The sequence below is a fragment of the Equus asinus genome, chromosome 20 (assembly GCF_041296235.1).
Source record: "Equus asinus isolate D_3611 breed Donkey chromosome 20, EquAss-T2T_v2, whole genome shotgun sequence".
NCBI classification, from domain to species: Eukaryota; Metazoa; Chordata; class Mammalia; order Perissodactyla; family Equidae; genus Equus; species Equus asinus.
This window is the reverse complement of record NC_091809.1, coordinates 68,215,065-68,229,306: the sequence shown is the minus strand read 5'-3', so window position 1 is coordinate 68,229,306 and position 14,242 is coordinate 68,215,065. Positions and strand designations below refer to the sequence as shown.

The 14,242-nt window shown below is 38.4% G+C and overlaps 1 protein-coding gene across 2 annotated transcripts in view; it reads left to right on the top strand.

Moving 5' to 3' along the window:
* FAT3 (FAT atypical cadherin 3) overlaps window positions 1-14,242 on the top strand; it is a 616,260-nt gene that overhangs the window by 264,281 nt on the left and 337,737 nt on the right. For both annotated transcript variants that reach the window (XM_070490463.1, XM_070490462.1), the window contains exon 3: window positions 13,761-14,075. In XM_070490463.1, the coding sequence (XP_070346564.1) occupies window positions 13,761-14,075 (315 nt within the window). The remainder of the gene's footprint in view (window positions 1-13,760; window positions 14,076-14,242) is intronic.

The following is a 14,242-nucleotide window of genomic DNA, read 5'->3' as shown; positions in this document are numbered from 1 at the left end:
CACTGCAAGTCAACAGCTACATACTTACCAAAAATGCAAGCCTTATACATAGGCACACTGATTTTGACTGTAGCCAGATGAGGATTCTTCCTTTGTTTTCTTGTCAAAGCCTGGTCTCATATTTATCTGTGCCTTGTCCATGCCTCTGGTACTGTCGACAGAGCAAGTGGGCACATTTCATCTCAATCACGAAAAGAAGATGAATGCAGGGTGCTGTGCACATGTGTCAGAGGTTAGAACCATTTAATGCGATGAAATGCGAATGAAAATTGGAAAACAATCCAAGAAAGCTATAGAAGATGAGACCAGGAGAAACTCAATTAGAGAAAACCATAGACTTTCCTCCTTCTGGGCCCTGTTTTCTTTGCCCTATTGTAGTTACTTATTTGGTTATAAATAGGAAAGCAAAGAGTTTATTGTTTCCATTGTGAAGAAAGGTAAGGTGGTTGCAAGGATTTCATTCATATGCTCTAATGCTTATGTATAGTCCCTCTAAACTGATCAACCCAACTTAATTGCCTAAGTACGGCATTGTCTGTATGATTTAACAATATTGGTGAAAGGAAAAAGTGAGATTTATCCTGGAAAGTTGGAAGAAGACAGAAGTTCCCTAGGGTGCTTTTCCCATGGTAAACTTGTCATAATAAACGTAGTTAGGAGTTTTTAGGTCACATATAGGAAAAAGCAACAACAAAGCTAAACTTAGATCCTGATCCATCTTCCTTTGTTTGGTCTGTTTCACTTCCATCACCTAGAATACGTGTTTTGCCAAGGGAAAAAATTCAGCTATTTTGTTATCAAATGTGCAATTATCTGTGCAACATCAATAAAATTATTTTCTTGGTAAACCTCAAATTGGCCGTGAGAATCAGAGTGCATTCGCTTGAGGAGACAGTGAGCTGTGTGCTTTGCTTATTTTCTTAGGAGGTTACTGAAGGCTGCTGCTCCTTCTGGGGTGCATTTGTGTCTGGGTGGATGTGGCTTTACTTCCATTTTCATATTCTGATATGGGAGAAATCAGAAAAAGGAAAAAGGGTTCCCTTTGACGTGGAGAAAAAGTTCTCCAAAAATGGAAATTTCCACAAAGTTTCGGCATAAAAGAAGAGGAGTTCAAGTGGATGAAATATTGGATTAAAGTATAACTAATTTCTGACAGCACATTCACCTGAAAATGCTCTTACTCGAAGCACTAAAGGTTATGTTCTGACATTTCGTTTAAAAATCCCACAGCACCTTTCAAAGCTGAGGAATTCGGTTTTGTGGACGATTTTTAATTTAATTAATGTTATTTCCTCGTGTAGTACAGTCTTTCTTTTCAAGAAAATTGTCAGCACCATCTCTCTGTCAACAACATTTTGTCTTACCACAAATGTTTTGTCATTGAGTCAAGTGGTTAAAATAAAATTAGGAAAAATAAAGATTTTTATATATGAGGTCAGCTATTATCTGTCTCCATGGCAAACTGTAGTATTGTTTTCTACTTTTGTTTTTTTCCCCCCAACAATGATACAAATCTTACAATATTTAGTCGGTCAAAAATATGATCAGAAACTGCTGGTTGGATATAATTGATACAACCTTTCTGAAATGCAGTTGATTCAAATGCTTTTGAAAATGGACATATGCTTTGACCCATTAATTCTGCTTCTAGGAATTTATCCTAAAAAATAATTGAAAAATGATAGAGTTGCAAGGTTATCCATCTAAGTGTGTTATAATAGTGAAAAATAAATATAACTTAGCAAATGACCTAGCAAGAGGAGTTTCATTAAATAAGTGATAAACATTATATGAGTATTTCAACAAATGTTTCTTGAGCATATAGTGGATGCTAGCCACTCCTCTAGGGTATGCAACAAGGATGTAACAGACAAGTTCTTGCACACAGGAAGCTTGGATTTGACTGTGTTGGTGGACTAGTGAGTAAGTGGCCATTAATACACGGTCATTAACAGTAAATCATATAAAACTATAGTTATTGATGTGGAAAGATACTCAGTGTGCAGTGGTAAGTGAGGATCCACAATTACACAGAAATATGATCCTTTGGGCTGAAAATAATGTAGAACAGAGGCAGTATATCAAGGCTATTAACAGTTATTATCTCTTGACCATGAGAGAATGAGTGGTTTTTTTTAAACTTATTTATATTGCATATTTTCTTTTTTTTTTTTTTTTTAAAAGATTGGAACCTGAGCTAACAACTGTTGCCAATCTTCTTTTTATTTTGCTTCTGCTTTTTCTCCCCAAATTCCCCCGGGACATAGTTGTATATTTTAGTTGTGGGTCCTTTTAGTTGTGGCATGTGGGATGGCACCTCAACACGGCCTGACAAGCAGTGCCATGTCCACACCCAGGCTCCAAACCAGCGAAACCCTGGGCTGCGGAAGCAGAGCGCGCAAACTTAACCACTTGGCCACAGGGCAGGCCCCTATATTGCGTATTTTCTTCTGCAATGAAGTCTTAAATTTTTTTAAAACACAAAGATTTATGTAATAGTCAATTTGAATGCTCCAAAAGTTTCTGCTAGGCAAAAGATGGATTTTCTTTCTTTCTTTCTCTTCCTTCCTTCTTCTCTCCCTCCCTTCCTTCCTTTCCCTCTTTCTTTCTCTCTCTGTCTCTCTCTCTTTTTCTATCCTCTATCTATTTGTCTATCACCGTAATATAGGAATAGAAAAAAACACTTCTGCTTCCCTCAGATAGGTATTCCTTTGTTTTTCTACCATTGTCTCAGAAAATATTTTTAGATATCTAACCAAAATGCTTTGTGCTGAAGTATATGCTCATTTCTTCTTCTAAAGAAATAGAATCCAACTAATTATTGCCCTTCATGTAATAACCTCCATGTTTTCAGACACAACAAAACAACGTCTTGACTTAATTTCATATATTGCCTGAGAGCATTTTTTCCATTGCTTTAGATTCCAACCTTCCTTTCTCTTCCGCTGTGTGTATCCATATCATTTTACTGTGTATGGTGAGCATGCAAATGAGCACAGACCACAGAAAGGCTTTGAGCCTGGGAATAGTGGGGGGTATAGGAAAGACAAAAACACTGAATTCAAGCTGGACGTGTTGCTCACAGCCTGGTACTCTGTCTGTTTCTTGTTTTCAGGCTGTTGGTGTCTGGTGCCAGCTACACAGACTAGAATTAGTCTAGAGAGAGAAAACAGATGTATGTTTTGAGCCCATTAAAAACTGGTCCTGAAAAGTTTGTCTTTAAAAAATCAAATACCAAGGTATATGTTTACTGAGCATATAGAGCTTAATGGCCAGGGAGACTCCTAAGCATGCAGCTATGTTTAAGAATTCCTGGGTCCTAAACATTCAAGGAGAGCTGTCCATTTTCATTAACTCCAAATAAAAGCTTGAATTCAGCCTGCAGCCCTTTGCCTTCATCTTCTGTGCAGCTCTCTAGCTTTGAGCCTTGTGAAATAACACGGAATGAAGGCAGCTTGCATTTCAGTACATAATTGTTCCTCACAACTGTGTTGTGGGTTTTTCTTCTCCTTCTGCAAAGATGAAAGATGTCTAATCAATAGGAGTTGGCATGAGGAGGAGGGAACAGAGTAGAACAAAAGTGTCCAGGGCGGATGCGAAGCAGCAGATGAGAGCCCACAGAGAGAGAGCGCCTTGCTGGCCCTTTATCTGGGGGCCCGGAGGCATGGATTCCGACTGCCTATGGTGTGTACCTGTGAGCAGCGCAGCATTTAAGTGCATGATAAAATCAACTGACGTCTTCATCAGGCTGCGTCTTGGTTTCAAGCCTTGAGGATATTAACCATGACACCATCTGCATTCTAGGTAGCAAAGGGACAACCCAAAACTGGGCATGACTTTTAAGAAAATTGTCTTATCAAATAGGATAATTCACAGATGGAGAGTTGAATTTCAGAGCCAGTTAACTTTCCATTCTGCGTATGCATTAGAGAAGTCTAACATTGATCACAAGCTCCATCTATCCCTATTTTATTTTGCCTAGTGATCACAGAATAGCAAAATATCTAATTGACTTAAGTTTTGTTTTTTCTAATGTAGCTATTCCTCAGGGTGCTTGTCTATAAAGAGCCAGACATCCCAATTTGCCTGAATTTACCAAATGTTATGATGTAATCTTTCCTTTATTTATTCAACACTTATAGAGTTTCCAATTGCTAGCCACCATCCTAGGATAGACAAAAGCAAGACAGAATGGTCCCTACCCATAGGGAGCTCATAGTAGAATGCTAGAGGGGCAAAAATTAAGTGTCAAAATAAAAGCAGAAGGGACACCCCCCAGCCCAGGCTGTCTGAGTGAGGCACAATCTCTGAAACTGAAATCTCCTTGAACCTTGAGGAACAGCGAAGGAGGTTTAGGAAGACAGAGGCTGAAGGAGCAGAGTGTGTAACCTCCTTTGCAGAAAAGCAAAGAAGAGATGGATATTTAAGGAAGAATCAGTCCCCCAGTTCCCCTGGTCTCAAACCAGTGCAACATCTGAAAATCTTCTGAGAAGCTACAAAAATGGATTCAGAATCATACATTGCAGCAGCTTTTAGAAATGAAGGAAAGTAATGAAACTATTGAATTTCCTATTACCAAAGAGCCGATAGGAGCCCACTGCGAGGAGTGCATGGGCATAGAATTGCCTTCTTTTTCATGATAATGGACACATGTGGACAGATCAGCGGGCAACTTCTGTAATGAAAAGAGTGTGTGACTCCTATTCAGTGTTCCAGATTCCAGGTCTGACTTTGCCACTTGATTAGCTGGGCAATTCATTTAAAATCCTCAATTTAAAAAGTACCTTAAAGTATATATTTAAATATATTATATATGAAGTATATGATATATAAAGTATATAAAGGTGTATGCACATATAATATGTGTAACTAAGATGTTTTAGAAGCCTTTTAAATGTCTAAGTTAAGATTCTATCCACCCACAATTTCTCTGCTTATTTTGGCCCATCCCGTTTCAGCTCATTTCTGTTGTGTCCTATGTTTCAGACTGGTAGCAATTATAGATATGATCATAAGAGTGCGTGGAGTGACCCTGGTGCAGCCTATGAGGATAAAATCCCCTTTCTTTCCTTAATTATTACCATGCTTTGCTCATAACAGTGATCCCTCTTAAGACATTAAAAGCCTTATCCAAGTCCGGGGATGAATAGGAAAAGAAAGAAAAGTGTATTCCTGTGATCCTTCTGAAGGCAAGCGAGAATTGGCTAAAGTGGTTACGGAGCCCATGGAGGAATTCCACCTGCTCTCAGAAGTAAAATAAGACTTTGATTCCATGGACGCCCAGTTGATGTCAGAGAATTGGTTATGAGAAAGGGAAATACGCACATTTATTCTCCCCTTCATCTTCCTCCTCTTCTGAATTCCTAGGTGATGGGAGATATAAAAGAAAAAAAGAATTTGATTCTTGAAGAAATAAGCAATTTAAAAGTGTACTTGGGAGGCCGACCCGGTGGCATAGCAGTTTAGTTTGCGTGCTCTGCTTTGGCGGCCCAGGGTTCGCTGTTTCAGATCCTGGGTGTCAAGTCACACTGTGGCAGGCATGCCACACATAAAGTAGAGGCAGATGGGCATGGATGTTAGCTCAGGGCCAATCTTCCTCAGCAAAAAGAGGACGATTGGTGGTGGATGTTGGCTCAGGGCTCTAATATTCCTCAAAAAGAAAAGAAATGCACTTGGATGTTAACGCTAGGAGAGGCTGGTGAAGGGTGCACTGGAACTATCAGTACATTGCTTTGCACTTTCTTGTGAATCTATAGTTCTTTCCAAATAAAAAGTTAACAAATTTTTTAAGTGCACTGAGAATTGGGAGTTAAAATTTTGACTGATTAGAAATAAGAATTAAATAAGTATGCATGAGTAAACAGACTGCATTAAGGGCATTGACAAGGAATATGCCATCAGGGTGTTTTTAAAGTTGTTGTTTTGTCTTGTTCTTTTTAATTTTTAACTGCCATAGAATCCATAATACTTATCTCAGCGGGGGAGTTTTCGTTGTGTTAGAAGCACATGACCCCCAAAGCATTCCCTGAGCTATTTGTTGGCATGTTGTTTTCCGGCTGTTGTGGATGTTTGGGTGTCATTCTTTTGGGACAAGGTGTCATTTGAGACCTGAGATGTGGCATATGGGGATATGGCTGGAAAGTAAATAAGGTGAGTAATGCAGCATGAAATATTTATCTGATTATAAATAGCTCCGTACATTTTCCTCTTTCATCTCAAATATTTCAATCTTACTTGATGAGAGTGATGTACATATATTTTCTTCTAATATTTGTTTGTGAATCAGAAAGAACAATTATAGCTAACATGTGTTTCATGCTGGGATCAACTAATTCCAGTTCAAGATGTGCACCACTCTGCAGAAATAAATAAATAAGTAAATAAATAAATAAATTGCTGTTTGTGTACCTGCTTATATGCTTGAGTATTAAGATGCCCTAACAATTCCAGTCTACTACTGCCTTTATTTTGCCACAAATACAAATGAAACAGGAAAATAAAAATTTAATAAATATAAGCATATCACAAAAATCAAGAGTATAAAAATTCCCAATGGTATTTCTAAAGATTTTTTTTTTTTTTTGAGGAATATCAGCCCTGAGCCAACATCTGCTGCCAGTCCTCCTCTTTTTTGCTGAGGAAGACTGGCTCTGAGCTAACATCCATGCCCATCTTCCTCTACTTTATATGTAGGATGCCTGCCACAGCATGGCCTGCCAAGCGGTGCCATGTCTGCACCTAGGATCTGAACCGGCGAACCCTGGGCCGCCAAAGCAGAACACACACACTTAACTACTGTGCCAGTGGGCCGGCCCCTAAAGAATTGTTTTAAATGACATTTTCATAAATATCAGCATAAAATTTGAGCATCTCAATTGAATCCCCTTTGAGCATTTCCATGATAGGTGAAAATGTGAGGGATAGGATGCAGCCCCATCTGGGATATTCCACTTGAGTTCTTTTCACTGACCAACACTACCTGGAACATCCTCGAAGCTTACTGTGGATGGTTTAAATGAGATTTTTAAGTCACCCATTTCTACCCCCACTCAGTACACACTTGTGAATGGACAGAGGTCATGTCCTGTTGATTCAGAGGCACATGAGGATGGAATTCTTAGACAAGAAAGGAAAATCCCTGGAAGTAGAGGGTCATATTCTATATTTGAAGAGCTGTCACAGGTGAATGGTGGTTTGCAGACTTCTTTATTCTGGGACGTGACTGAGGGTGTAGGTAGAAATAGCATTCGAAATTAGAGAGACCAAAATTTTGCCTCAGTGTGATGAACTTTGCATTAGCTGATACTCCTGAATAAATAATGAGGGCACTGTCACCAACTGGGAGCAGAGGCTGGGTGCCGGGTCAGGCATATTGTGGGAGGGATGCTTTCATTAGGGCTTGGTTATACCTAGCGATCTTTGAAGTCCATTCCTGGTCTGATTGAGTAAGGCTGGCTTATCTCATCAGTGAGGTACAGCTAACTTGCTGCTGATTCAGTGTCAGGACTTAAATTCGTTCATGAACCTATATTTATTGAATGCCTGCTACACGCCAGGCTCTGTTGTGGGCAGTAAGACTGCAGAGATTAAGCAACCACATAGAGCCTGTAGCGCCTACTTTCCGTAAGAGGGAGATGGAAGGAGACTCCTTTCTGGAGATCAGTGCTCCAGGACTGTGTTGGGTAATGGGCTAAGAATATGTCACAAACATTTATATGCTGTGTATTTCTACATTCAACATGGAGAACTCAAAGGGAAAGTATAATATACTCAATATTGTTTGTCCAGGTAATGACACTTCTCTATCGGAGGGAAAAAAATTTCTTTGGACAAGAAATACTATGTGGATTTGATATCCATATGGGTTAAGAAGACAATATTGGGGGCCAGCCTGGTGGCTCAGTGGTTAAGTTCGCACATTCCTCTTTGGTGGCCCTGGGGTTCACCAGTTCGGATCCTGGATGCGGACATGGAACCGCTTGGCAAAAGCCATGCTGTGGTAGGTGTCCCACATATAAAGTAGAGGGAGATGGGCACAGATGTTAGCTCAGGGCCGGTCTTCCTCAGCAAAAAGAGGAGGCTTGGCAGCAGATATTAGCTCAGGGCTAATATTCCTCAAAAAAAAAAAAAAAAGGCAATATTGTATTTTGGTTAACAATTGATCTCGAGTTTCACTGACCAAGATTTGAGCACTTGATCTTCTATTTACAGGCTGAGTGATCATCGGCAAGTTACTTAACCTATATCTTTGCTTCCTTACCTGTAATATGTGGATAAAATAGTAACTACTTCTTGAGGGCTTGGCATGAATATGTATTTGCTGAATGAACAAGGGTTTTAGAAAATTTAATGAAGATGCATTTATTTCACCTATCATAGTACCAGGCACACAATGATTAAATAGTGGGTGTGGAAGTGATGAAGGTGGTAAAACTGTCCCTGTTTGGAAATAATACCATCTTCTATGTAGAAAGTTCTATGGAATTTGTAAAAACTCTGATAACTAATAAGAGAGTTTAACAAGGTTGCAGGAAACAAGATCAATATACAAAAATCAATCATATTATATATACTGACAACAAAAAAGTTGAAATTAAAATTAATAATGCCATTTACAATAGCATCAAAATATAAAATGTTTAGGGATAGATTTGGCAGAAGATGTGCAAGATCTGTGTACTGAAAAGCATTGCTTAGAGAAATAAAAGAAGACAAATAGAGAGATATACCATTTTCATGGATCAGTAGAATCAAAGTTGTTAAGGTGTCAGCTCTTTCCAAAATGATCTATAGAGTCAACACAATCCCAGTAAATATACTAGTAGGTTTTTCTAAATTTCATATGGAGTCTAAAGATGATTCTACAATTCATATGGAAACACAAAGCATCTGGAATATCCCAAACAACTTTGAAAAAGAACAGCACAATTTTAAGACTTATGTTTCCTGATTTCTAGACTAATTATGAAGTTACATTAATTAAGACAGTGTGATATGGATGTGCAGATAGACAAATGGATCAATGGAACAGAATGGAGAGTCCAGAAATAGACTCATGCATACATGGTCAATTGCTTTTTGACAAAGAGGCAAAGGCAATTCAATGGAAAAAAGATAGTCTTTTCAACAAATGGGGCTGAAACAATGAATATCTACATACAAAAAAAATGAACCTAGATCTATACCTTGAGTCATATACAAACATTAACTCCAAATTGATCATACTTATAGATATAAAACCTGAGACTATAAACTTCTAGAAGAAAATACAGGAGAAAAATCTTTGTAACTTTGAGTTAGGCAAAGATTTCTTAGACACATACCAAAAGCTCATGATCTATAAAAGAAAAATTGATAAATTAGATATCATTAAAATTAAAAATTTCTGGTCTTCAAAAGGTATTATTAAGAGAATGGAAAGACAAGCCATGGACTGAGGAAAAATATTTGCAAATGACATATCTGATACAAGAATTTTATCCAGAACATATAGAGAATTCTGAAAACTCAATAATAAGAAAACAAACAATCCAATTTTAAAAATGGATGAAAAATTTGAACATTTACCCAAAGAACAGAGGGAGATGGAAAATAAGCACTTTCAAAGATGCTCAACATCATCAGGAAATGTGAATTAAAAGCAGGATATACCACTACATACTCATTAGAATGTCTAAAATTAAGGTAACTGACTATGGCAAGTATGCCACAGGTGAAGATGCAGAGCAACTGGAATGCTCCATGCTTACTACTAGTGAGAATGGAAAATGGTGTAAGTGTACACCTGCCATGTGATATAACCATTCTCTTCCTAGGTAATTATTTGAGTAATGAAGGTACTTCCATGCAGAACTTGTATTTGAAATGTTCTTAGCAGCTTTATTTGTAACATGTGAAAGCAACCTAAATGTCCAAAAAGTCAAGGGTTAAAAAAAATTATGGTGTTCTTGTATAGTGGAATACTACTCAGAAATATAAAAGTATGATGTCTTATTATATATACAACATTGGCTGAATCTCAAAATAATTATTCTGGGTGAAAGAAGGCAGACTGAAAGAATACATACTATATGATTCCATTTTTATAAAATTCTAGAAAATATAAATTAATCTGTAGTGACAGAAAGCTAGTCTGGTTGCCCGAGAGTAGGGAAAATTGGGAGCATTTTTAATTGGATTAAAAGTGGGAAGGAGAATACTTTTGGGGATAATGGTTGTGTTTTTTTATCTTGATTGTGGTGATGGTTTCACAGATATCAAAACTTGCCGAATTGTTTACTTTACTATGTGCAGTTTATTGTATGTGAATTATGCCTCAATTAAAAATAATAATAAAGAATGTATAGTAGTTGTCACAAAGATAAGGGCTCATTTTTGGCAGTCCTTGGGCCACCTCAAAGTAAATTTTTGCTTGATAGAAAAGGTCATATGGATTTACATTTTTAGTTGTAACCATGAAGATCATAATGAGGTGTGAAGCACAGAAGGAAGCAAGGGAATGCTGTCATTAGGCATTGGTTGTATTAATATGGTTAATATGGAGTCTTGGATGAATCTTGTAATAATTGTCAACACAGTTCAGAGTCATGCTTTTCACTTTCTCCAATTTTTGGATCATGAGACTGATGCCTGAACACTATGTTCCAGAATACTCATTACACTTCTAGTTAATGAGTGAATATAGCCATAGACATATTTTATCTTAGAGAGAATTCTAATTTCTAGGGGCATGTCTGATCTTTCATTTAAAAATAGAGTAAAATTCCACCCATATATTTTAATTTGCATTTGTGGGTGCCTCTCATCCAAGGACTTCTCAAAATCATTTAATATCCAAAGCCTGTGATATACTATCTTCCAGTTTGACAGGTGCAAGAAAAGAGAATTAAGTGACTTCCAAGGATCTCAAAGCAATTCTATGACTGGAAATTTGTATGTGTGTGCGTGTGTACACCTGAACACATATGCTTGCTTGTGTGTGCATGTGAGTGCATTCGTGGGGGGGAATCAGGCAAGGTACAAACAAAGCTGACTAAACTTCTTTGATTTTGTTGCTTATTAAGTTCTCTTTTTAGTGGCCTTGCTTTGCTCTTCCCCAAACAGACCAGATATTTTCATGAAAAGGTATCATGGGCAAGTCACAAAAACTATGCGAGAATGCCACGTGACCAGAGAAGAAAAAATATCCAACAGGACAGTCCATCCCAAACTTCTTTCCTCTCCAGATTGTCCCTTGCTTTGGGGTGTGGGTACTATTTACAAGGCTTTGGTATCGCTTTTGATTCACATTGATTTAACATGTACTCAGCATCTACTACATTGCAAGCAGTTTGCCAAACTCTTGGCATACATTTAATTACATGATCACAACACTGAGATATGGGTAGTAAAACTGGGCTTGCTTAGTTTAAACAGCTTGTCCAGGGTCAAACAGGTAGTGAGTAATGGAGTCTAGATTTGAAATTGGAGCATTCGAGGCAGACAGACCTGAGTTTTTCTACAGTTAGCCGTGCGACCTTGGGCAAGTTACCTACTCACATTTGAGACTTGATGCCCTCATCAATAAGAGAGGATTATAAAGCTTACATTATAGAGAAGTTGTGTTGCAAGTCTCATAGCACATTATAAATGCTCAGTAAATGCTGTTTCCCTTGCCTGCCTCCTCTCTCTGTTTCTAGATTCTTTGCCCTTCCCAGTGTATCAGTCTAAACTAGAGGAGACAGAGTCCTCCTGGCTGTTGGCTGTGCAGTTATTCCCTCAGTGCAGACCTCCTCATTAGAGATCTGTCCTCACAACAAGGCTGTGAGTCCCTTGAAGACAGAGATTCCTTCTCTTTTACCTATGTTCCTCCAGGGTCCAGTAGATGCTTGTGAATTGAATTGACAGGTCTCATGCAAGAGGTGATTCCCAGAACCTTTAGAGCATTTTTTGCAACCTATATCCCTCATCCCAGATACTGCCTGCCTACTCTTTGTCTCCATTCCAGAGATTACTTGATTTCCGGTTACTTGACCACCCTCTGACTTGAAGCGCTCCAATTCTTCTGGGTGGCAGCACCACCCATGTCTGCACAGTGGCTCATGGCTATGACTGCTATGAATGTCCCATGAAACTAGTGTGGTGTCTCTAATAGACCTATGCCCTGTACTTGTGGATGTGCTCATAGCTGGCCAGGTCTCCAGACCTCAGAGCCTTCTCTGGACCTTATTGCCATGTTGACATTCTACCCTGTCTTACCCAGTTTATGTCTACTCGTTAATCATTCAATCAGTGGACACAGAGCATTATGTTTACAATCATTGTTTTTTACTCTTTCTGTTTTTCTACCCACTCTGTTATCTGCTATCTACTCTTCTAATGCCATACTGGCATTTCTATTTTGACTTCCGGGTATCACCCATGAATTTACAGTAACCCATTATGTTTTACATATTTCCATTGAGAATACTTAAGATTATCTTTTGTTGCATGGCATAACACTATGCAAGGTTCTTTGGTGGATAAGTTTGGAGTTGAAACTTCAACATCAGTTGGGTTACCTCCCTTTGAGCTGTTCTGAGTTTTAGGCAACTTTAAGTATTCCAGCCTAACTGTTTCTGGACAGATGGCCTCCTTTCTCTTGGTTGCTATACTTGGTAGTTTGCTTAATTATGCAGGGTCTGTAGACAAATTATGTACCTAATGCAATCAAAACCCAGATAGGAATACAGAAGATAGAAGATTCAGGCCAGAATTGGAGAACTGTTCCTGACGCCTATCATGGGTGTCTTTTAGAGTATAGAGTTTACGTTAATCTCATGCCTTCCATGAGTATCCTGACTACTCTTAGAGTTTTTGTAGGCTGAACCCCAGAGTTTCCCCATCACCATGGAAAGTGCTTATGGGCCTGTTCCTATAGTAAGTTTCTAGAGCTTGGTGATTTGAGTGAGGGCTGTAAAGGCATTAAAGAGCACTGTGTATTCTCGTTGGCTTTTCTGGAAGACATCCAGTTTCCTGGTTGGCACTCGTTTCAACCATGAAATGAGAAAGATGGGAGGGAGCAGTTTAGACATTTTTCTGCTTCTAATTTAAAACGATTGTCCGTGAGTATCTCTCAAAGTGGCTCAGAGTTTATTTAGGGCCCTCTGTAGCATTCTTGAGGGAGCTGGAGCTTATTTAGAAAGTGTGTTGGTATGGCTGCTTCTCTGATTGTTTGGAATAACTGTGACACTTGACTTTCAGGGAAATACTATGAAGGAGGCTTATGTCTTTGCATGCAAAATATTTTCCATCCTAACAGGCAAAAGAACATTTGAAAGGTCTTTTTCGTTTTTGTGAAGGAAAGATAAAATAATTTACCCTGGGAGAGCTTTTTGTTGCATAGGAAATCAATTCAATATCAAGTCAGTGGAGATATTGGGCTGATATTGTACTCATTTCCCATGCAACATGGGAAGTGTTTTGACCTCTGGCCCTCTTTCTTCCCATTGCTTTCTATTGTCTCTTCTCTGTTATGTATGCATGTGTTGATATGTCTATCCAAAAAATTCAAATAAAGGATTTGTGAATGTAATTCTGCTTCTCAAAAGGTAGAACTATTTAACGTGATTTTGCAGAAAATAATTTTCTTATGTAAAGAGAAACATCTTAATTTAATCTTGTATTGTGGATTTTTTTTCATATGCCAAAATCACTTAGTGCAGCCCTATTGAATTTGGGATGATTTACTTGATGTCTTCAAGTTTTTCTGTAGTAGTTATACTCTCTCTGTTGTCTCTTAGGAGTCATCTCTACTGCAGACATTCTTGATCGCGAGACAACAGGGTCGTACTGGCTGACAGTGTATGCCACGGATCGGGGCGTTGTTCCACTCTATTCCACTATTGAGGTCTACATTGAAATTGAAGATGTGAATGACAATGCCCCGCTGACCTCGGAACCTATTTATTATCCTGTTGTCATGGAAAACTCTCCGAAGGATGTATCTGTCATTCAGATCCAGGCTGAGGATCCTGACTCCAGTTCCAATGAAAAACTGACATACAGGATTACAAGTGGGAATCCTCAGAATTTTTTTGCCATCAATATCAAAACAGGTAAGAGAATGCTCATATGACTTTTTTAAATTGGTAGTCCAGCTTTTAAATCCATCAGCCTAGCATTTGCTTATTTGTATTATTTTATTTATCTCCTTATTGATTTTATTGTGTAGAGAATCTCTTTCTTTCTGGGGTCGCCTTTGAAAGGGTGAACATTCTCCTTG